Source organism: Typopeltis vanoorti, chromosome 8 (genome assembly GCF_054136105.1).
Source record: "Typopeltis vanoorti isolate ZY-2024b chromosome 8, IOZ_Tvanoo_1.0, whole genome shotgun sequence".
NCBI lineage: Eukaryota > Metazoa > Arthropoda > Arachnida > Uropygi > Thelyphonidae > Typopeltis > Typopeltis vanoorti.
The window spans coordinates 131,792,123-131,816,575 of record NC_143556.1 but is presented as its reverse complement, the minus strand read 5'-3'; the positions used below and the strand labels follow the sequence as shown (position 1 = coordinate 131,816,575).

General features: G+C 36.9%; 1 protein-coding gene across 10 annotated transcripts in view; it reads left to right on the top strand.

The window, feature by feature from the left end:
- The window catches only part of LOC150104358 (intermembrane lipid transfer protein VPS13A-like), a 2,072,875-nt gene that overhangs the window by 1,435,042 nt on the left and 613,380 nt on the right, over window positions 1–24,453 (top strand). For all 10 annotated transcript variants that reach the window (XM_090396324.1, XM_090396319.1, XM_090396320.1 and 7 more), the window contains one exon: window positions 14,386–14,466. In XM_090396324.1, coding sequence (XP_090252450.1) covers window positions 14,386–14,466 — 81 coding nt within the window. The remainder of the gene's footprint in view (window positions 1–14,385; window positions 14,467–24,453) is intronic.

Below are 24,453 nucleotides of genomic sequence, written 5' to 3'. Positions count from 1 at the left end.
TCCAGTCACTCAATTTATTCAAGTCTTCTTATAAGGCCACAACATCTTTTCTACTTTTCATGGTTTGTTCCAACTTTGCATCATCTGCAAACAACTGAATATCTCCATCCAAATCTTCACCAATATCATTAATATACAAGTTAAACAGCAGTGGCCCTAAAACAGACCCCTAAGGCACTCCACTAGTGACTTTCCTTTTCCTGGATATCACTCTCCCATACACAACTTGTTGATACCTATCAGATAGCCAGTCTTCAATCCAATGCACCAATCTAATATCCAACCCCATTCACTCCAGTTTGACTATATACTTCTCATACGGTAATCTATCAAAAGCCTTTGTGAAATCCAAGTATATTACTGTGTATCCTTCTCCTCTGTCGAAGGAAGTTATCACCTTATTGTAATAAGTAAGTAGATTACTAAAACATGACCTCCCTTTACCACACCATTTGGCAACTCCTATAGGTAGAGATGACCTTGCTAACGCTTCTGGCTGGTATCTCCACTGGGGCCTGGCTCCCACTAAAGAGACCTCAATAAAGGTCGAAACCTGTCTGGGTAGTGGCCCTTCCCTTAATGCATAACATTAGACATATCTGCAAGGAGATGTTTTGCATTATGGGAGATACTGAGATAGGAGTGATAGTACCTTGCTCCACCTTTGCAAGGCGTCCACCTGGTGTTGCACCACCTTACCCTAGTCCTGAAGATACTTTCAGGTGCAGACTTTGTTTGCTCACACTTGGATAAAGGATTAAACTAAATTTATTATACTTTAGCAAATAAATGCTGTCAAACAAAGATAATACCATTGTTTTCAACCCAATTCTGGATTCTAGTTCTCACAAGTTTGTCCAACAACTTAACTCCATCATCTGATACACAGATAGGCATATAGTTTGATGCTTGAGTTTTATCACCTCCTTTATGAAGTGGCACAATGTTCCCATGATTTCTCAATTATTTGTTGTAAAGTGAAAATCTAATCCTGACAGTCTCTATTTGGCTTGAATCTAGCTTGTTCTTCACCAAGCTTCCCTCTCACAATCCTTCTCAACCATTTCTTGCATAAATCTTACCAGGAAGACTCAGTTGGGAAATACTTCTGTAATTCTCATATTCAGTTTTATATCCCTTTTTATATATGGGTACTATGAGAGCACCAATCATCTGGAATTCATCCCTCTGTGTAGGTCTTTTGAACGACACAGTGCAGTTACTATAAGACTTGTATACCTCCATATTTGAGCATTCTCATCTAATATAATCTACTCCAGCTGCCTTTCCCACATTTCAGGTTTTTAATGGCTTTTTCTACTTCAAGTATGGATATGTATTCCTGATTGTTTCATTTAGTAATTTTTTTAAGTAATAAGGATATCTTTTTTTCTCCAGTTTTCATGTCGCCTTTACCTTCTCTAATTCCTTTTACAGCACTCTTTCTTCCATTTCTGAATTTGAGCACAACAAAATCTAACTCTCCCATATCCCCCCCCTTCCAAAAAAAAATCCTTTCCACATCCACACCAGCATAAACACAAATGTAAGTGGTTACACCATCATTTAAATATATCCATATAAACACCTATTTCTGCCTGAAACTTGTATATCAATTTCAACGCGCCTACACACCCAGAATCTCCAAACAACACCCTGTATGAATGCTTCAGTGACAAGATTTGCAATTTTTCCTTTGTGCAATACATTCTATGCCAGAAAAAAATAAATCTCAAATCTCTCTGTTTTTTTAATCCTTTTTGACTTAGGTTTTACTTGCCTCTTTCAGGTGAATTCATCTGCTGTCTCTATCACATTGCAAATTCTCAAAATCACTCTGACTTCCCTAAATTTTTATGAGTATGGGTCTGGAAAGTTATGATAAACACCTAGAACAAAATGATAAAATGATATTAAATCAATTGATGTAACCACAAGAAAGAATATACATGGATTTAAGAATATAAGAACATAAGTTACCTTCACAACTCTGCTACTAGTATGTTCTTTCTTGTGGTTTATCAGCTGCTTTCATATCATTTTTGTTCTAAACTTCAGAACTTTCTGCCCCCCCCCCCATCCCTCATATCTTGCAAAATTTGATGATCTGCAGTCCAACACTCCAAATTTCAAAGTCATTTTCCTGGATGATTTTACATTGAATATTCCATTATTTCCAATTCCACTGCTCAATCTGGAAAGGGATGCAAAATATTCCCTATAAGCAATAATGTAATGCATATCATCCATCGTCTAGCCAGAATACTAGATAATCCTCTCTAATTCTGGTTCTGTGGAATTCATCAAGACATGAGAAACCATAATCCTAGGCCAATTAACAAAAAGGGCTTCCTGCTACTTGCATTCATCATTTTTATTACTATGATTATGAGAACCTCCTGGGTGTTAGGGATTCGTCAAGGAATGCTACATACCACTTACACCAGCTGTCCAAACTTTGCTTGAATTCATTCACACTGCTTGCACTCTTTGACTCAGAATGCAAGCCAATCCAATCATAATTCAATCAAGCACTACTCTGAGGGGGGAAAAAGTCTTCTTCCCTCCTTTTTCCTTTAAAGATGATGGTGCCAGTGATGGTACTAGTCCTTGCTTTTCTTCATGTATTCCTTGTTCTATTTCTTTTATACTATCCCATCTTCCAGAGTAAAATCATTGGGATCCAATGTGCTGCTGTGTTTGTTGTGCAGTGTGACCCACAGACATCTGGTAAGGGAGATCCTGGTAGTATCATAAGTTTTCACTTCTGCTTTCACAAGACAAGTGGTTTGTAATGGCCCAGACAGGATTATTCGGCTAATAGGCTCACCTGCAAGTGTCAAGAGTGCTGCCATATGCCTGCTTCCCCAAGGTCCAGGGACAGGGGGGCAGCTTGCCAGAGAGTGGCTCCATGATGGGTGAGTAGCTCTGGAGCTAAACAAAAAACTTCTTGAGCATGAATCCTTTATCCTTGGTTTTTCAGGTTCATTAAACCTAACCAAGTAATGATACCATTGATACACCTTTTTTTTTTTTGATAACAGAAATACAAAACAAAAGGCGCAATACCATGTAAATGTACAAGTTTTTCTAATAATCCACGCAACAGGTGAAAAGCCAATAGATATAGTAGAAAATGGTTTAGGACTAGCAGGTTCTCCCAAAACAGTTAAGAAACTAAATTGTAGGAGCATCCTTGTAGAAACATCATATCAACAACAGTCTGAAAAACTACTCACAGCAATGTCAATAAGCAGAATAACCAATAATAGTTACATTCCATAAAACACTCAATTCCAGTAAAGGAGTGATCTCAGAATCCGATCGCTCAGATGTTTCTTATGAGGAGATATGTTCAGAGCTGAAAGATGAGGGGATGACAGATATGAGATGCACTTCATCTGTAGGGATGGTAAACTGGTTCCAACCAGAAACATAATCCTCTTTTGATACTCCTAAAAACCTTCAACATCTGTTAAACCAGAGTATCTCAATTGTCCTGTTAGACTGTCCATCCCTAATCCAATAAGATGCCTCCAATGCCAGAAATATGGACATGCTGAAACTGTCAGTTTTGCATGGTAGTAAAGTGCATGATACGAAATTTTATTGTGCTAAGATATCTCAATTTGAAGATCATCAAGGGTATTCCCTTTCATATCAGAAGTGGAAAGATGAAAAAGAAATACAACACATGAAAACAGAACAAAATATATCATATCAGTATGCAATAAAGAAGTTGGCCACTACAACAACTGTTCTGAGATCCTCTTATGCTGAGAAAGTAGCAGTTAAGAAAATGCCGACAGCTACTCAAATGCATATATCTATTCCATCATTTTACAATTTTGCCATACTTAAAATTTATGATCATGATCGTTTCTCTGTGGAGTGTATCAATCTTAGAATGTGTGGTCCCACTACAAAAATGATTTCATTCAATGAGAACACACTTGTGAAAAACATTATGGCAAGGTAATAGCCTAAAGATAAACCACCATACTGTCCCACAGAAAAAAATGGATACTTCAGTATCCAATGAAAGTAACATGAAATTACTTAGCGAACCAAGATGTATTGGATATTTTTCCAGAAGAAGAGATGGACACTGGCTATCCTTACTTCGCAAAATTTAATGAGAAATATAAACCTTACAAGGGTAAGTCTCCAATCAAACATCCAGTGAAAACTGTTGTGGATTTCAGCAGAATCAGTGATATCAAGCACCTGCTACAGAAACACAAACCTTTTCTTTCTTTTTTTCAGGAAACATATTTGCAATCCAGTGAGGACTGTTCCTTCAGGAATATCACTCGGACAGAATTGAAGATGGTTCTTCTCAAGGTAGAGTAGCTCTCCTCGTAGGCTGTCATACTTCTTCTATCATGTCCAACTTTTACTGTTCTGAAAACAGTAGTGATTCGCATATTTGTGGAGTTTCCTATCACACTATGCTCAATATATTTACTGCCTAGTTATGAATTAAATGAAACAGAACTTGATAATCTCATATTGCAGCTTCCTCAGCCCATACTCCTAATGAAAGACTTTAATGGACATAACATATTGTGGTGTAGTGCCAATATGAATAGAAGAGATCTTTTCATTGAGCAAATGCTTGAGAGCCCATGACCTCTCCATTATTAATAGCAGAGCAAATATCTTTTCCATATGCCTAACCACTTGTATTCTTCAGTTAATCTTACAGTTTGCTCCGCTGTAATTTTTTTCACTGCTCACATGAAATATCACAGAAAACATATACAGAAGTGATCGTTTTCCCATTATTAGCACTATGTCTTCACAGGAACCACGTTCTCTTACATGGATGTCCATGAGTAAAATGGAACAGGCTGACTAGAGTAAATTTTCCCAACTTCAAAAATTTAATACTGATACCTTGTGCCAAACAACTATCAACAAAGCAGTGAAGTATATAACAGATTGTATTGTATTTGAAATTACTGCAGTAATTTCAAAAATCATTCAGATTCTCACTCTATTCAAAGTCTTGGTGGAACCTAGAGTTCCAAGCAACCAAGAAACATCAACATGCAGCATAGGGTGTGTTTTGTAGATACTTGACCACAACAAACTTAATAGCATTTAAACGTGCTCAGGCCAAAACATGTTATGAGATGTCAGAATCAAAAACTATCCTGGATCCAATTTACATAATCGAGTAATCAAACATCCAATGCAAAAATTGCATGGGATATAATCTAGAAGATGAAAAGTAGATAAAAGCACATCAATTGTCTACCTTTGAACATAATGGATGTATAGTTACTGATCCCAAAGCTATTGCAGACACTATGGGAAAAAAAACTTTAACAGAATTTACTAAAATAAAGAGCCAAAAGACTTCAGTTTGGTGATGCAAATTTATATAAATCAAGTGGATATTAAATTAAGTATTATTTCAAAGCCGAATGTGGAAACTATGAAAGTTTCATAAAAAAAAATTTACCAGAGCGCTTACGGGAATACACTCGCCAGCATTCACGAGTTGTTCTAGTGAGGACCACTTAGAAGACATGAGCACTTGCCCAAGTGTCCATATATTCACCTTCAATTGTTTCAGTGCCCCTTAGGGGTGCTGGAGCAATCTGGGTTCCCAAATCAGTGGTTCCCAAAGTGGGCAGTACCACCCACTTTGGGAACCACTGATCTATACCATTGCCATCTACTGCCCACCACTACCACCACTAGTATTTTCACAGACAATCACAAACATCCATACCCACAGCAGGATTTGACCCCTCCACCCTTTTTTGGCTGGAGAGCAGATATGCTAACCACTCAGCCAATCAAATTTTAAAACCTTACATTAAATGTAAGGTTTTAAAATTTTGGATCCACAGATGGGATGCTTCATACTCACTTGGTGGAGTTATACTGGGAGAAGTAGAGGAAGTAGGGGATCTTGTGGTGACTGTGAATAGGGATTTAAAGTTCCATGAACATATTGCAAAAGTTGTAAATACATCTCAGTAAATTGCAGCAATGTTGAGGAGAACACTGACCATGAGAGATAAGTGTGCTGGTTTCATTGTATAAAGCTTTGATCAGAACATATCTGGATTTTTGTGCTCATATCTGGTCACTGGAATTTGAAGAGATGATTGACCTTAGAGTGGGTACAGAGATGGATAACAAAAATGATGTAAGGACTTGACAACGTTAATTATGAGGACATGTGCGCTGCAGAGTTTAGTGGATGGAAGGCAAAGGGAAAGATATGATCAAAAACATCTCAGATTTGGTCCCCATGATTTGAAGGGGATAAATTAACTGATAACAAAGATGGTTTCAGGACTGTACAATGATAGTTATGAGGATCAGCTGAGGGAATGTGGACTGCAGAGTTTGGTGGATAGAAGAAGGAGAGGTGATATGATTGAGACTTTTAAACTGTTGAGAGGTGGTTACAGGGTTGACACTGGGGAGTTCTTTCACTTGGTTGAACAGCAGGAAGGAGTGATGACAAGAGGCCATCCCTGGAAGTTACGAAAGGAAACTGTGAGCAAGAGGGTGAGGAGTGGTTTCTTTGCATGGAGGGTGGTTGAACCATGGAATGCATTGCCTGATGGAGTGGTGAGAGCGAGAATGGTCAATGAGTTCAAGGAGTGGTATGATAGACTTTGTGTTTCTTAGGGGGGGGGGGGGACCTTCCCTTGATGAGTCTTGATAGACTTTGTGTTTCTTAGGAAGGACCTCCTGCGAGGAGTCAAAAGACTCCTCGCAGGAGGAGTCAATGGAGGCCTCCATGGAGGCCTGAATAAAAATAATAATAATAAAACATTTAAGCTGTTGAAGGGTTATTATTATATTAACACTGAGAAGATTTTTCATATGGTAAAATGAGGGAAAGGAAGAAGGACAAAAGGCCATTCCTGGAAGTTGCAAAAGTGGTGGTGAGTAAAGGTAAGAAGTTTTTTGCATGGAGAGTGGTAGTAGTTTGGAATTCATTGCATGAGAGGGCAAGGAACGTGCAGACTATGAATGATTTTAAGGAGTGGTATGATAGACTAGTTGATCTCTCGTGATTAATCTTGTGACTCCATTCACATCAGGAAAATGATTAATGATATATTTGTTTCAATAATGAAATACTGTGAGTTGGCATAATCAAAAAATTTCTAAAAACAGAGGAAAGCTCATGTAAAAAAAATATTACTATACTATTTTTGCCTTAGTATTATAGTTGTTATCAGTACTGGATCATGGAATGTAGCCACATGAGTAGTTATGTAAGATAACTAAATAGAGTGAATAATTTCCTAACTTAATAAAAAAATTATATGAATATAATTTTTTTATTAAGTTAGGAAATTAATAGGAATATAAACAAAATAAAGTTAGATAAAATTAGCAAATTTAAAAAGTACATATATCCCACAAATGGGATATATGTACACCATTGTTTCTGTTTAAGTTAAGACAATGAAGTATAATTTCAAATGTTTCTTTATTAAGATGTTCTGTGAGGAAAAAATTTTTATGAAGGACGGCTTTCTTGTTCCAATATACTCTATATTTAGTGTTGGTAGCATGCTTCACAAGTCCAGAATGTTCAGGCTTGAGGTATTTAATGTAAGGCTTGTGTTCTTCTTGATGAATGAAAGCAGATCTTCTGGATTGTCCAAAATAAGATAACCCACTTAATCAAGGGATCTGGTAGATGCCTGGATAAATAAGAGCTGGGAACTTGTTCTTAGGAGAAGCAAGAAAAGTGGAGATTTTTCAGATTTTTCATGGGTGAAAGGCAACAAAAATATTCAGTGGTTTAAAAACTGGCACTATACATTCAATAAAGCTGTGCACATAAGGGATAGGAACCATAGCTGTTAAAAGATTTTTTGATAAATGAATCCTTAAAATCATTACATAAAAAGGTGGAATTAATATGTTGTAATTCTTTCTGGGGTCACTTAAGGGTCAAAGCCTAATAACTGGGAGGATCCCTCCACATCACCTTTAGCAATGCGGAGAACCAACTGGGGCTTCTCATTTAATGTCCAATCCTCACCTTCTCATGGTGCATCCTGTTAGTAGGTGTCTACTCGGTACTGCATGAATGAGGATGGGCTGGCAATTTTGGACTTAGCTGACCAAATTGTACTTTTTATTGTCTTAAACCATAAAATTTATGTAATAATACAACATGATGAGATTCATTCCTGACTGGGACATCGCCTAGTTAAACATGCCCCCCCCCACTGGTGATTTTCACACATGACTCATTTGAAAATGATCCTCTGCTATCACTTAGATGAAAACATTTGTCTTAAATGTGCTCCAAAAATAAAGTTCCTTCCAGATCATCATCCTACATGGAATAATTTCTTTTCTCTACTCTGGAAGGCCTGATAGAAAAAAGTGGTGATTTATATAATATTTTATTTTATTAAAATGAATATTGCATTATGTAGACTATAGATAATGATTAAAATTTAGTGAGTTAGTGGTTATGGTTGGGACAAATGATTTGCTTGAGCAGAAAAATAGATTGGATATTAGTGTAAAATCTTGTATAGACAGAAATTTTATATTAAATTCCTTCTATACTGATTTTACTTAGGAATTTAGATTAGATTGATTTACTTGCAATTTTTGTAAATATCTAACTGTTGAATTACTAATTCAACAGTTAGATACAACAGATAGTACAACAGATAGTACAACAACAAAGAAAATTATGTATAAATGAAATGTAATAATAGAATGTTTAAGACAAAGAAATATCCCAGACAGATTAAAATAAGACCTGAGGCTATCACATTTACGAAGGTCAAGAACTACGGGGTTTCCCGCCTTAACGAAGCGACCGAGAAAGGTGGCAGGTGAAGAACCATGTGAATACCCAAGGGAATGAAAGGGTAGCAAAATCCAAGGTCAATGGAGTAGCTTAAAAGGGGCGAAAGACATTGAGGGCAAAAAGGGGTAGCCGCCGTCATCACAGAGCAGGTTACCATGTTTTTTTCATCAGAGAAGGTCAGTCGTCATAGTGGAAGTTTGTTGGGGAAGGTCAATCGTAAGCCAGATGACCATTAAAGAGGAGAGGCCGTTATCGATGGTCATCACTGGATAAGCATGCTTTTACTCAGTTTTCTGTTCCGGCTCCAGGTTCGTGTATGTTCCATCGATTCTAGGTCAAGGGACCTGTTCCAGCCAACAGATACCTGAAGATGTTAGATGGGTCATTTAAGCAGTGAAAGAAATGAGTTCCGGACTTCCAGCTGCCAAGGTGCCTGCTGATTGCCGCCAGTAGAAGTGTCCCGTCGATGTCGAAAAGAGGTGCCCGTAAGTGAGAAGAAACATCGGAATGAAATAGATGGTAACAATATCAAGGATCTACCGACATGGACTAGCAGATTTAATACAAAGTAAGGTCTTCTATATATGATTAACTAAAGGCATGAATTGTAGCAGAGATTGTTTAGCATATTTTTTTGTTAATATTACTTAAGGACTGAAGGAAATTAGCTATACATTGAGAATTTACTTGCTTAGTTTTGAGATAAAATAGCAATTGTTGTTACCTATTGTTTAAACTTACGTGTTGTATAGTATAGTAGGTCATTTCTAATATATGAATTAAGTGTAGGCACAATTATTACCATAGTCTGTGTACATAGTGAAAATTTGTCTAGGTTGAATAGTTAAGCTCCTAGCTAAAGTTAATGAGAAGTATTGAGTCAGAAATAGTTTTGTGTTTAGTATTAACCTTTACTGTAACTTGATTTGTATGAAGAAATTATTTTGTTTGTCAAATAATTTGCCTGATTCCTGCATACCAATGCACTGCTCATAAAAATCGAACCTATGTGACTTCAGGGGATAGTTTACCATGACTATAAAATAGAGATTTAAATGTTGCTTGATAAAGTGTTGAGAGTTAGAAGTATTTCCGTGCTTAGCGAAGTGTTTTTTCTTTGGAAAGATATTAAAATCTTATCTGCGATTTCTGATGGCGCAGCTGAAATAAAAATAAATTTTCAGAAATCAATATTGTAAAATACACTTGCTGTATAACAAAGGAATTTGGCTGTAGCCCAAGGCAAATTCCCAGGTTATAAAATTGGATGCACGCAAATAACATAGTTACAACTTTGAGAAGAGGGGGGGGTCAAAAAGTTAAGATAAAGGATTAACTGTAGTTGATTAAATCAAGCAACGGATTAAAACAACTCGGCATTACGACAAAGAATTAAGTTAAGAAAAATTAAGTAAAGCTGAAATATTGATTATAGACCTTTAAGTTAAGTACAATAAGAAAAAAATATAAATAAAATAAAATATAATTTTACAAAGACACAGCCGATTAAAATATAAATTTTACATTAGCATATTATAGAGGACAATGAAAAACAACAGTGTAGTAGGAAAGGTAGTGTTTCTGTTGCCCAGGTATGATGATGATGAGTTGTGGCAGTGAGAAAAAATATTGAATGGAATGTTAGTGAAAATGTGTGAAGAGAAAGAATGCAGTTTGTGAATAAGTAGGACAAGTTTGAGGGACGAATGGAGCATATAAGAGCGATGGACTGCATCAGAATGGTTTTGAAGTGAGTTATTTGGGAAGGTTGCTGTTGTAAGTGTAATGAATGATGCAAACAAGGTATCAGTGAAAGTCAAAGATGATGTGAATGAGCAGGAGAGTGGACTAGGTGAGACTGATGTGGTTGTGAATGGAGAAGAGAATGTGAGAACAGGAAAACAAGTTGAACAGGGAGACACGGTATAAGGAGACTGAATTCTTAAAGCGGTAATGATTGCAAGTGTGTGGATGATAGGCAAAGGAATGGAATGGTCAGGAATACATGGGGGATTAAATCTGGGAGGCTATATGAGATGAGGAGTCACACATGGGGGATAGTGTGAGAAGGACTGGTTATAGACCAAGAAATGAACTGGTATGTTTATTTATGAGTATCAAAAATATGGAGATGAAATTGTTGCATTGATTGAATATATTGAATATATGTGCTCAATAATAGTTGGAATAAGTGAAATATAGTTGGATGAGAATGACCTCTTGATGGGAATAGAAATGGATGGATATGATGTTTTTTTGTGAAGATAGGAAAAGAAAGGAAAGAAGGAATGGGTAGTGTTTTGAATCATTATGTTGTGAAGTGAAAGTTGTTAGAATGAAATATTTCGTGGGATGTTCCTACAGACCAGGGATTGTGGAAGATGGAGACAAAGAAACATATTGGCAACTTGACTTAGTTAGAAAGTAATGGGTGATCATTATGGGTGATTTCAACTATGGCAATATTGATTGGAATGAAGAGATAGCATCAGGGGATAAGGAGAATGAATAACTTCAGTTCTTAAGGGACAACAATCTTAGGCAGTATGTAACAGAGGGCACGTGAGGGTTAAGAGTCTTAGATCTGGGTATATCATCAGAGGATGTCATTGTGAATGGAGTGTGTGTATAATTTTCTCTCATTTGAAGAGTCTGACCCTGAAGTGATCACTGAGTGGCAGCTAGTCACATGAGAACTTCTATAAAGGGATATATGTGGAACTACAAGGGGTAATTTTGGAAAGCTTAGAAGACAACTGGATGCTCTAGCTTGAAAAGAGGAATTGAGTGGGAAGGATCACTGCATGGGCATTGATCGAGTGCTATTTAACAGCAGCAGCGTGTGAGTGTATTCCAAAGGTGAAAAGTAAGATGTAAATGTAAGATGGATGAATGAAGAGATTAAATATGAAATATGGAAGAAATATGCAGGCCTTCTTCAACACAATATAAATGTTGCTAATAATCAGTTGCATGAAGAGTACAAAGAGCAGGTCAGAAAAGTAATTCTATTGATAAAGGCAGAAAACATGCAGTATGAGAAGAAATTTGCTAATCAAGCTAAGAAAGCTCCTAACGAGTTCTTTCGATATATGAAAAGTAGAAGGAAAAATCACTATGAGAAAATGATGCTAGTTGAAAATGACTGACAGATTGGTAACCATTGCAGAGGATATAGTTGAATTACTCAATGATCAGTTTATTAGTGTATTTCAACATCAGGAGAAACTGTAATGTAAAGGATATGGCAGGAGAGGAACTGATGGTGAATGAACAGGAAGTATATGAGAAATTAAAGAACTTGAAGCAATTAAGGCAGTGGGATTTGACAGTATATCGCGACATATCTTGATTGAATGCCCTATGGAATAAATGGCACCTTTTGAACAACTGTTTAACATGAGTCTTGCAACAAAGAGAATCCCAATGGAATGGAAGGTGAGGAAAATTGTTCCACTTCACAGAGTGGTGAGGGGGGGGGGAGATAAGACTAAGACTACAAATTATAGGTCAATCTGTGTGTCAGGGATTGTTGTAAAGGTATTAAGAGAAGTTGTTGAAGACTATGATTCAGAAGTGGAGTGATAATAGCGGTATTCTTTATGATGATCAGTATGCATTTGTTAGGGAATGTCATTTCAGCAATCTCCTTACATATTACAATGTGATAAATTCACTCCATGAAGGAAATGCATATACAGTGGTGTACTTAGATTTTTCAAAGGCCTTTGATAAACCACCACATGAAAAGCTGGTAGCTAAACTAAAACAGGAAGTATTTGTTAGGGAATGTCATTTCAGCAATCTCCTTACATATTACAAGGTGATAAATTCACTCCATGAAGGAAATGCATATACAGTGGTGTACTTAGATTTTTCAAAGGCCTTTGATAAACCACCACATGAAAAGCTGGTAGCTAAACTAAAACAGTTGGAATTAGTTGGATAGCTGATTGGCTGTTGGACGGGTATCAGCAGTTTGAATATGGAGGACTGGTATCTCAAAAGAGGAAAGTCACTAGTGGATTGCCCCAGGGATCTGTTTTGAGACCGTTATTGTTTAACTTGTATATTAATGACATTGAGACCAGCTTAACTGGAGATGTGCAGTTGTTCACCGATGATGCATGGGAAGGCTATGAGAATTAATATATTAATATTATATTATAATATATTATAATATAATATAAATTTTAATAAGGGCTATTAAAGCATAAGTTGTGGCCTTGCAAGAGGATCTGAATAGACTATGCAAGACGACAAATGATTGGAGCTATCAGTTTGATGTTGCAAAGTTCAAGGTCTTCAGTTTTGGTAGGCAAGTTTTGGGATGCAGAGGATACTATTAATAGAGAAATTTGGAAGTAGGTGGAGAAGAGGTACAGAGCTCAGGGAATAATGGCAGACAGAGACTAGAAGTTTAGGGATCACATTGTTAAAATTGTAAGAACAACTCAACAGATTGTGGCAATAATGAGGAGGAGGACAATGACATGCAGAAGCAAAGATGATATGGTTCCTCGGTATAAGGAACCATCAGGCCACATATGGATTACTGTGCACACATTTTGTCACCTGGTTTTCAGGAGGATGATATATTGGAGAAGTCCAGAGAAAGTTTACTACGTTAGTTAATAACTTAACACGTATAAACCAACAGTAATAGCTTTAATGAAATAATGGTACAAATATTTCGTACTGAAAGTAACAGTATATTATCAGTGTAGAACAAACAGTTAAAGGAATGGAATACAAAATACAGAATAGTTGGTGGATTACCAATTAAATTAAATTGTTGCCATATGCCAGAAGATTAATATTAATAAAATATTATTAAATAATGCTTAAAAACTATCATTGATGGTTGCATAAGATGAGAATCTCCCAAACTTTTGGGAGGGAGAGAGACAATCATTTCAATTAAAATTCAGCCGATGTAAAAGGGCTTCGCAGCTTTCTTTAAATAGGCGTTCATATTTAAACCTGCATCTGTAGAGAAGACAAGCTTTATCCCACTGGATATTATGTTTAGTGTCAATGCTATGTTGTGCTAGACCAGACTTATGAGGTTTCATGTATTTGATATAATACTGATGTTCCTTCATTCTTTTTTCCACAGAATGGCCTGTTTGTCCAAAGTATGATAAATTTTATTGTGAAAGGAAACTGTGAGCAAGAGGGTGAGGAATGGTTTCTTTGCATGGAGGGTGATTGAACCATGAAATGCATTGCCTGATGGAGTGGTGAGAGCAAGAACGGTCAATGAGTTCAAGGTGTGGCATGATAGACTTTGTGTTTCATTGAGGGGAGACCTCCCCTCGATGAGTCTTGATAGACTTTGTGTTTCTTAGGAAGGACCTCCAACGATGAGTCTTTTGACTCCATGGAGGCCTGAATAATAATAATAATAATTACATTCACATGGTATCTGGTAAACACCAGCTAATGAAAGAGGTGTTTACCAGCTCTCACACATATGATTGCTTTTGACAGGATTTTCCTTTCTCTATTTATGTTTATGATCATTATTTGTTTATTTATTTTATTTATTTATCTGTCCTTAGAATAAAACCAGATATTATCTTGTTGTGGATGTGGAAATGCACAGAGGAAAGAAAACTGTTAATGTCTGCTCACCACTGAAAGTTAGTATTACATTAATAAGGGTATTTATTTTATTTATTATGACTTTTTAGGTATTATTTATAAAAGTAAAAGAAATGTATGCTTAATGAGTGCATGTATATTAGTGCATGTGTATACCAGTGAATTTAGCGCTCCTGTAAAATTGGTGATTTTTGTCTTTTATTGTGTATTGTCCTTAGAAAATTAGTGTTTTATAGTATATTCATGTAGATTTTAGTGTTTTATAGTATATTCATGTAGATTTTAGTGTTTTAGTGTATTTATTATTTTGCAACATATTTTTATTAAGATACTTCAAGAATAAGTGTAAGTTTAAAATTACACCAAAAACACACAAGAAAAGTAATGCTAACAAAAACACTGCAAGAAGACGAGCCACGCTAATGAGGTTATTGGATATCTGGAGGAGGTTATTGTAAATTAATTAACCTGCAAAATAGCAAAAGTAAATGATGCGGGAATATTACAAAATGTCGAGAGGCATTTAAATAAGCATAGGGAGAAAATGAAAATTAAGCAGCAAAATAAGAATCCACATAGCACGGAAACAGGTCAGGAAACAGGTAAGTCAGGAGGTAACAGAAATCAGGTAAGTGACGATGTTAGTAAAAAGAAAGAAGTTATTCGGTGTGGAGAACTCTATGATAAAGCATACTATTGATGAGCGAGTTATGACTTCGAGTTTTCCTAGAGCGAAAATTAAGAATATAAAGGAAGCAATTCAAAAACAGAAAAGAAAAGTAAATGAGATCGTAATTGTAGTAGGTACTAACGACTAAACTATCGATAAGTTTAGTATGAGAGGTACATGAAACGGTTGTTGGAAGATGCAAGAGTGAAGAGTGAGAAAGTGAAAATCATCTATTTTATCATGATATGATAAAATGAATTAAGAACTTATTAAGAAAAAATAAAATGATAAGAATTAATTAAAAATGAATTAATATACAAGTTAAAGATTGCTGTTTAACTTGTATATATTAATGATATTGGAGAAGATTGGGATGGAGATATTCAGTTGTTTGCAGATGATGCAAAGTTGGGATGAACCATGAAGAGTAGAGAAGATGTTGTGGCCTTACAGGAAGACTTGAATAAATTCAGTGAATAGGCACAGGAATGGGGATGCAAGTTCAATGTTGCAAAATGTAAGGTTTTAAGATTTGGTAAACAAAAATAGGATGCAGAAGTTATGCTTGGTGAGGATATATTGTCAGAAGTGGAGGTAATAAGATATCTGGAGGTGATAGTGGATAAGGATCTGAAATTTTGGGGACACATATGCAAAATTGTGAAGACAACACAAAGGCTTCTGGGAATGATGAGGAGGACACTGACTTGTTCAAGTAGAGAGATTCTTGTTCCATTGTATAAGGCTACGATTAGGCCACACATGGACTATTGTGCCCAGATTTGGTCACCTGGTTTTCAGATGGATGAAGAGATGTTGAAAAGGGTTCAGAGGCAAATGAAGATTAAGAAGGTGTGATAGTGGTGTGATAAGAAGAGGTGATAGTGGATAAGGATCTGAAATTTTGGGGACACATATGCAAAATTGTGAAGACAACACAAAGGCTTCTGGGAATGATGAGGAGGACACTGACTTGTTCAAGTAGAGAGATTCTTGTTCCATTGTATAAGGCTACGATTAGGCCACACATGGACTATTGTGCCCAGATTTGGTCACCTGGTTTTCAGATGGATGAAGAGATGTTGAAAAGGGTTCAGAGGCAAATGAAGATTAAGAAGATGCAACTTGCAGAGTCTGGTGGACAGGAGGAAGAGGGCAGATATGATAGAGACCTAGAAGTTAGTAAGGGGTTGTTATAGGATCAATGCTGGAGAGATTCTGCAGAAAATAGTGGGAGGTCAGGGAAGAACCATAGGTCATCCCTGGAAATTGTATAAAGAGGGTGTGAGTAGTGGAGTGAGAAGTAGGTTTTTTTCATTCAGAGTTGTGAATGATTTAAATGCCTTGCCTGAGAGTGTGTGTCTTCAGAGAATTTGAGTGTGTTTAAAGCATGGTATGATGAGATGTGTGTGATAAAGGACCTCCTAGATGATTTTTTGACTCCAAGGGACCTTGGGTAATAATAATAATAATAGATGGCAAAAGATTCGATGCATAGGCTGTGTAGAAGGAATGGGTGTGAGTTTTTGGATATGTGGAGTGAGTTCGAGGGAAGATTGAATTTGTATAAGAGGAAGAGCTTACACCTGAATGCGTTTGGTATCAGGAGTCTAGAAAAACAAATAACTGGTATGAGACCCAACATAGAGAGTCAGGGAGACTAAATTATAAAGGAAGGAATGGTGGAATGTGAGTATAAGAGCAACAATGTTATATAACTGTGTTAATGACAGGAATGGGCTTTATCATGGAAATGTTGACGAGGAGAGAACGATTTCGATTTTATGTTCTTCTGGTCCTCTTCCTGCTGTCCACCAGACTCTGTAAATTACATCTTCTCAATCTTTCCTCATACTCGACATTCCAGAAGTCAGAAACTACCTTACTCAGTCTCCTTTGGACCCTTCCAACATCTCTTCATCTTTCTGAAAACCTGGTGACCAAATCTCGGCACAATATTCCATGTGTGGCCTAATCAAAGCCTTATACAATGGAACAAGAATCTACCTACTTCTACACGTCAGTGTCCTCCGCATCATTCCCAGAAGCCTTTGTGTTGTCTTCACAATTTTGGCTGTGTCCCCTAAATTTTAGATCCTTATTCACTATCATCCCCAGATCTCTTATTTCCTCTACCCCCAACAATATATTCTCACCAAGCATAAATTCTGTATCCCATCTTTGTTTTCCAAATTTTAAACCCTTACATTTTGCAACATTGAACTCGCATCCCTATTTCCGTGCCCAATCACTCAATCTATTCAAGTCTTCCTGTAAGGCCACAACATCTTCACTACATTTCATGGTTCGTCCCAACTTTGCATCTTCTACAAACAACTGAATATCTCCATCCAAATCTTCACCAATATCATTAATATACAAGTTAAATAGCAATGGACCTAAAACAGACCCCTGAGGCACTCCACTAGTGACTTTCCTTTTCCTGGATATTGCTCCTCCATACACAACTTGTTGATACCTATCAGATAGCCAATCTCTAATCCAATGCACCAATCTAATATCCAACCCCATCTACTTTAGTTTGACTGTCAACTTATCATGAGGTACTCTATCAAAAGCCTTTGCGAAATCCAAGTATATTACTGTGTATCCTTTTCCTCTGTGCAAGTAAGCAGTCACTTTATTGTAATAAGTAAGTAGATTACTAAAACATGACCTTCCTTTAGCAAATCCATGCTGTCTATCAAAGATAATACCATTGTTATTAACCCAACTCTGGATACTAGTTCTCACAAGCTTCTCCGACAACTTAACCACAACACCTGACACACAGATAGCCCTATAGTTTGATGTTTGAGTTCTATCACCTCCTTTATGAAGTGGCACAATCTTGCCCTCCTTCCACTCCTTAGGAACTTGACCGAGTGCAAGACTCATATTAAAAAAAATATCAAGGCAGGTGTCAACTACCCGGCACATTCTTTCAGAATACGTGGTGATATATTATCAAGTGCCACAGCCTTATTAACATCTAGTTTACTCAACTCCCCATACACCGTTTACTCACCTACAGTCAGCCTCTCCTCCCCATCATCAACTGTACTCAATCTGCATCAACTGCACTCAAACTCTGTAAGTGTTTGTCCTCCTTCAGTGAGTCTTCTAACTCAATAGAGGCCTTGGGAAAAAAAAAAAATTATCTATTTTGGTTTCACCTTGAATGCTTGCAGTGGCAGTGCATTTGTCACCTATGCTGGCAACTAATTCCACTTGCCAGTATTTCATTACAGGAAATCTATTTCTCACTGTTTTACAACACTCATATACATCTTTCAGAAATTAAGAGGTGAATTCCACCATCTGTTAATGTGCATAATGTGTGATACTATAATGGTTATTACATCATGTAATACACTGACAAAATATTATTATTATTACCACCCCAAGACCTCATGGAGTCAAAGACTTATCTGGGAGGTCCTTTTATCACACACACATCTCATCATACCGTGTTTTAAACACATTCAAACTCTTTGCAGACACCACATTCTCAGGCAAGGCATTCCAACCATTCACAACTCTGCACAAAATAACCTGTCTCTCACTCCCCTACTCAACACCCTCTTTATACGGTTTCCAGGGATGACCTCTGGTTCTCCCCTGATCTCCCACTATTCTCTGTAAAACTTCTCCAGCATTGATCCTATAACAACCCCTTACCAACTTCTAGGTCTCTATCATATCTCCTCTCTTCCTCCTGTTCACCAGACTCTGCAAATTATATCTTCTCAATCTTTCCTCATACTCGACATTCCAGAGGTCAGAAACTACCTTAGTTAGTCTCCTTTGGATCCTTTCCAACATCTCTTCATCCTTCTGAAAACCCGGTGACCAAATCTATGCACAATAGTCCATGTGTGGCCTAATCAAAGCCTTATAGAATGGAACAAGAAACTCCCTACTTCTACACATCCGTGTTCTCTGCATCATTCCCAGAAGCCTTTGTGTTGTCTTCACAATTTTGGCGATATGACCCCTAAATTTTAGATCCTTATCCACTATCACCCCCAGATCTCTTATTTCCTTTACCTCCAACAATATATTCTCACCAAGCTTAAATTCTGCATCCCACCTTTGTTTTCCAAATTTTAAACCGTTACATTTTGCAACATTGAACTCACATCCCCATTTCCGTGTCTAATCACTCAATCTATTCAAGTCTTCCTGTAAGGCTACAACATCTTCACTACACTTCATGGTTCGTCCCAACTTTGCATCATCTGCAAACAACTGAATATCTCCATCCAAATCTTCACCTATATCATTAATATACAAGTTAAACAGCAATGGACCTAAAACAGACCCCTGAGGCACATATTTATTGAAATTTCCACTGTCTCTTTTACTTTCAACCTTTCATTATTTTCAGCAAGCAGGATGATCCCTACTCACTTTTCAATTAGCACTCTTAACTAAGGACACACTAGAATTTTACTTTGGCTTGTTCTGTTCTTCCAATTTCTCTTTGTATTCAATTTTCTCTTACATTTTTCACACCAACTAATTGATTAGTTTCCTTCTCATACCTCTTCAGTAACAGTAACCGCTTGCTTTTCATTCTCTGATTGCGTTGATTATTCATCCACTTATCCACATGAAACAAACATGCTCAGTTGAAAGCAAGACTAAAATCCAAGAGAAATCTCTACCAGCCTCACTTTCACTAGCTTTCATATCACTCCCTCAAACTTGTATAGCCTAGTGATTTTCTGTTAAATGGAAAAGTGGCTCGCATGAATGATCTATCCAGAATTTATAAATAACTGTGGCCTTACATAACTTAAATAATACCCAGAGTTGATGGCGAAGGAAAAGAGATCCCTTAACTGACACTTTATCTCTCTTAGAAAACGTTTTTCCCTCTGACATCTTAGATCTCTTTTCCTTCGCCATCAACTCTGGGTATTTCTCTTGGAATAACAAAATCTACAAGCAGATAGAGGGAACCGCCATGGGTTCCTCCCTCTCACCCCCCCTTGCCAATTTCTATAGGGAAGATTTCGAAAAACGAGCCATAGACTCAGCCCCACTCAAACCTTCTATCTGGCTAAGATATGTAGATGATGTGTTCTCTATTTGGCCTCATGGCCCAGACACGTTAGACTCCTTCCTCGGTCATCTCAATAGCCTACATCCAAGAATCCAGTTTACTATGGAAAAGGAAAAGAACAATTGTTTACCCTTCCTAGACACCTTAGTCACGCGCCTGCCTAATGGTACACTTGCCTTCACTGTATACAGAAAACCCACACACACAGGCAGATACATTCACAAACTCTCCCACCACCACCCCTCACAACAATATGGCATCATTAAAACCCTTACCAAGAGAGCCCACAATCTTTGTTCCAGTGGAACCGCCCTCACTACTGAGCTTAACCACATACACAGAACTTTCCTCTCCAATGGCTACAGCGAACACAGCATCAAAAAAATAATCAATTCCTCCCCCATTCCCCATCCCTCTCGTCAACAAGATTTTAAAAATGCCATCACCATACCCTACATCCGTGGCACTTCGGAAAAAATAGCCAAGATACTAAAAAAGTATAACCTACACACAGCATATAAGCCCCACCGCAAACTGGCTACCCTTATCCGTTCTACGAAAGATCAGCTCCCTCCTCTCTCTCTGCCTGGAGTTTACAAAGTACCCTGTTCCTGTAAGCTTGCGTACTTTGGACAGACAGGCAGATCAGCATCCATCTGCCTGGAGGAACACAAGTCGTACATCGTTAAACACAACTATGGCCATTCAGGCTTGGCTGACCATGTTTTGGACACCACCCACAAAGTATCATGGAAGAAAACCACCATGCTCCACCACAGCAAATTCAAGAAAGAGAGACTTTTCTTAGAAGCAGCAGCAGCTCTCAGAAACCAGCCAAATCTTAACAAATACGGTTGCATTAAGCTTCCAAAGATTTGGGAAACAGTCATCAGCAGAGGTCCCACCTTACATTCTAGGCCACCTACTACTGCCCTTAGAGGGCGCTCCACCTAGATAGGACTTTAGTGTCACCCACGTGGTTGGGCTTAGTATTGTAAGTTTTTGTGTGCATGTTACATTAATTGTCTTTGTAATCCCCGTAGATGTCCTAGTGACTAGGACGAAATATAGGAAGTATTAAATTCTATTTTAATTCTTTTTGAGTGTTGTAAAAAATCCATTAAACCTCCAACATAACAACTCTAACTGGATTCAAGTCATCCGATATTACAAGCAGCATGCCCCCTTCTCTCCTGTCCTCTCTATCCTTCATAAAAATACAATACACTTGATACCAGTTATTAGGTCTGATTCTGATAGCCATTTCTCACTAATACCTACAATCTGAGGTCGCAGTATATTGGCTAAGATAACCAACTCTACTCCTTTGTTTCTGATACTCCTAGCATGCGTGTACAGATATAATAATCTACTTGTTTGTTCTTTTGTATATTCTTATTTGCAGTCTGCCTGACACAGTTTACAAATTTCAGATCGCTATTCCTCTCTACTGCCTTATACATGTAGACATCTTTACACACATTTCATGGGTACGCACTGGACGAATACAAAGCCGAAATCGTTCCTTCCTCGTCAAAATTTCATGACAAAATCTATTCCTGTCATTAACATAGTTATATAAATAAGAATATATTGAGCTCAGGGTCGGTTGTAAAAGTAATTGAAAAATTGATCAAAAAATAGAATTAAAGAATGGGTGGATAAAAATATGATACTGTATGAGGGCAACATACCTTTGTGAAGGGTTGGTCATGCCTTAGTAATTTACTATCTTTTTATAATTTTTTTTATAACAAGGGTTTTATAGAGTAACAGCAGATTTGGATAAAGGAAATGGCTACACGAGAATTCTGCTCAATTTTGCAAAGGCATTTGACAGAATACCACTTGGAACTCTGTTATGCAAATTAGAACAAATGGGAGATGGACATGACACTGGTTAAGTGGATAACAGGGTGGCTGCTGGACAGATATCAAAAAGTGGTATATGGAGGGACAGAATCGAAACAAAAACAGGTGACTGGTGTGCCACAAGGTTCAGTGCTGTGATTACTACTGTTTAATTTGTACATAAATGATATAAGAAAAAACATGAAAGGAAATATTCAGTTGTTTGCTAATGATGCAAAATTACGTAGAGTAATAGTTAATCAAGGCGAGCTTGCTGGACGATTTAAATAGGCTGTCAGTATCAGCAAAAGATAATGATGGGAGTCAGTTTATTGTGAAGAAATGTAAAGTTATGTATTTAGGATAAATAGATTTCAAGCTGTGTATCACATTGATGGCACTGTACTAGGAAATAGATGAAGTTACAGAATTATGGGTGGTGGAAGTCAGAGAGTTAAAGTTTAGAGGATACATTGCTAAGGTTACTTCACTATTGAAGATTACTTCACTATTGAAGAACACATTAACAAGTAGAGATAAGGAAGTTGTTATTCCTCTTTATAAGGCCTTGATATGCACATATCTGGATTACTGTCATCAATTCTGGTTTCCTGGGTTTCTTGGGGATGAGGATGTAGTTGAGAGGATTAAAAGGCGAGTGACCAAGATGGTGAGTAGTCTGTGGAATGTTCCTATGAAGATAGATTGAGGGTGTGTGTATTGCAGAAGTTGGTTGATAGGAGAAAAAGAGGGGAAATGATAGAAACATGTAAGTTGCTTCAAGGGTTTTATAGGATTGATGCAGGGGAAATATTTCAGCACTTGGCTGGATGAGCCAGAACAAGGGGTTTGAGGACTAGATTTTTTGCTTGGAGAGTTGTGAATGAGTGAAATGGGTTGCTAAAGTCAGTTGTGAGTGCTTTATCTGTTAATGGATTGGGTTTAAGGAAAGGTATGATAGATTGTTTGCATAGTTTGGGTCTCCTGCGATGTCTTCGGACACCATGGAGGTGCCTGTACAACAATAATATAGGTTGGATACGTGGGGAGTCACATACTTGGAGCAGATTGAGCTCATTAAAACAACAAATTGGCAGTCAACAAAGAATGGAAATCTGTAAGGGCAGGGGGGGGCTCCCCACACAGGTTCTACAGTAATTCTGTCAGCTGTGCCAATTTGTTATATTTTAAGGAGCTTGATTTGCTTTAAGTATGTTATTCCCCACCTATATCCAACCTATATATTAAAGACAGTTTGAAGTAAGATAACAATATACTTAATTGTTATCATTTATTTTATTATTATTATTTTATTTTATTTTTTTATTTTTTTGGTTAGAATGTTTCGGATCCATATCCGTAATGGTGCATTGACTTTAGGATCAACATGTTGTGTTCTAAAGAATGAAGCTGAATGATAAAAAATGAAAATATTTACTGTAAACATATAATTATATACAACAGATCATACATACAAAGAAATAATGAAATGGTCATTTTAAGAATTTCATATTTTTCATATAGACTCATTCAGTCTATCTCTTGAATACGTTACAAAACAAACTTAAAATAGCATTCAGATAAAAGTTCTGTAGTCACCTGAGCATATGGAAATTTTTTATAGCATCTATTTCTATCACTGTTCACTATATCTTCCTTTATCTATTTATTTATTTATTTTACTCACTCTTTCAATTTATCTCTTAAATTCCTCAAATCAGTAGCATGAAGATCTCACTTAACCAAATATATTTGAATATAACTTCCAGTTTCCTTACTCTATCTGCCTTTCAATTTCCTGAAGTAGACATGAAGAATTGCTCAAACAATAGAAATACTTTTATTTGACATCTCCAAATGTATTTACATTTCTAATACAAGGACTTTTACCATAGCTTCCACATTGTGCTTTGGAACATATATCACTTACTTTTCATTAGTAGAAAATATTCTCATATACAAAGGCTTCAAATGTCATACTGTACTTCAGTTATTAGCTTCACAGTTCCGTATCCATGGAGAATAATTCAAGATGTATATAAAAACTTTTCCGAGATTAGAAAACTTAACTGGGTAGTTTATTAGACCTCCTCAGCTTTCCTTCCCTGCTTGCTTACTCTTTTCTTCATACACTTCCTGTTACCCAGTGACAGCTGTTCTAAAAACACAAATTAATGTGCATGTCCATTACCGAGATTCAAAGTGAAAGTCCAGTGACTAAATGGTTGCCTTTGCTACAGTGCCTACACATGATACAGCAATAGTGACATACAAATACTATTATAGAACAAACCTACAAATTATATACATACAACATTTCTATGGATTACAACATATGATAAGCAACATTACTACTGATTACTACAATTACTCATAAGTTTCTTTTATATCATTTTACTACTTAATCACCTGGCAGCTCTAGTAATACTAAGC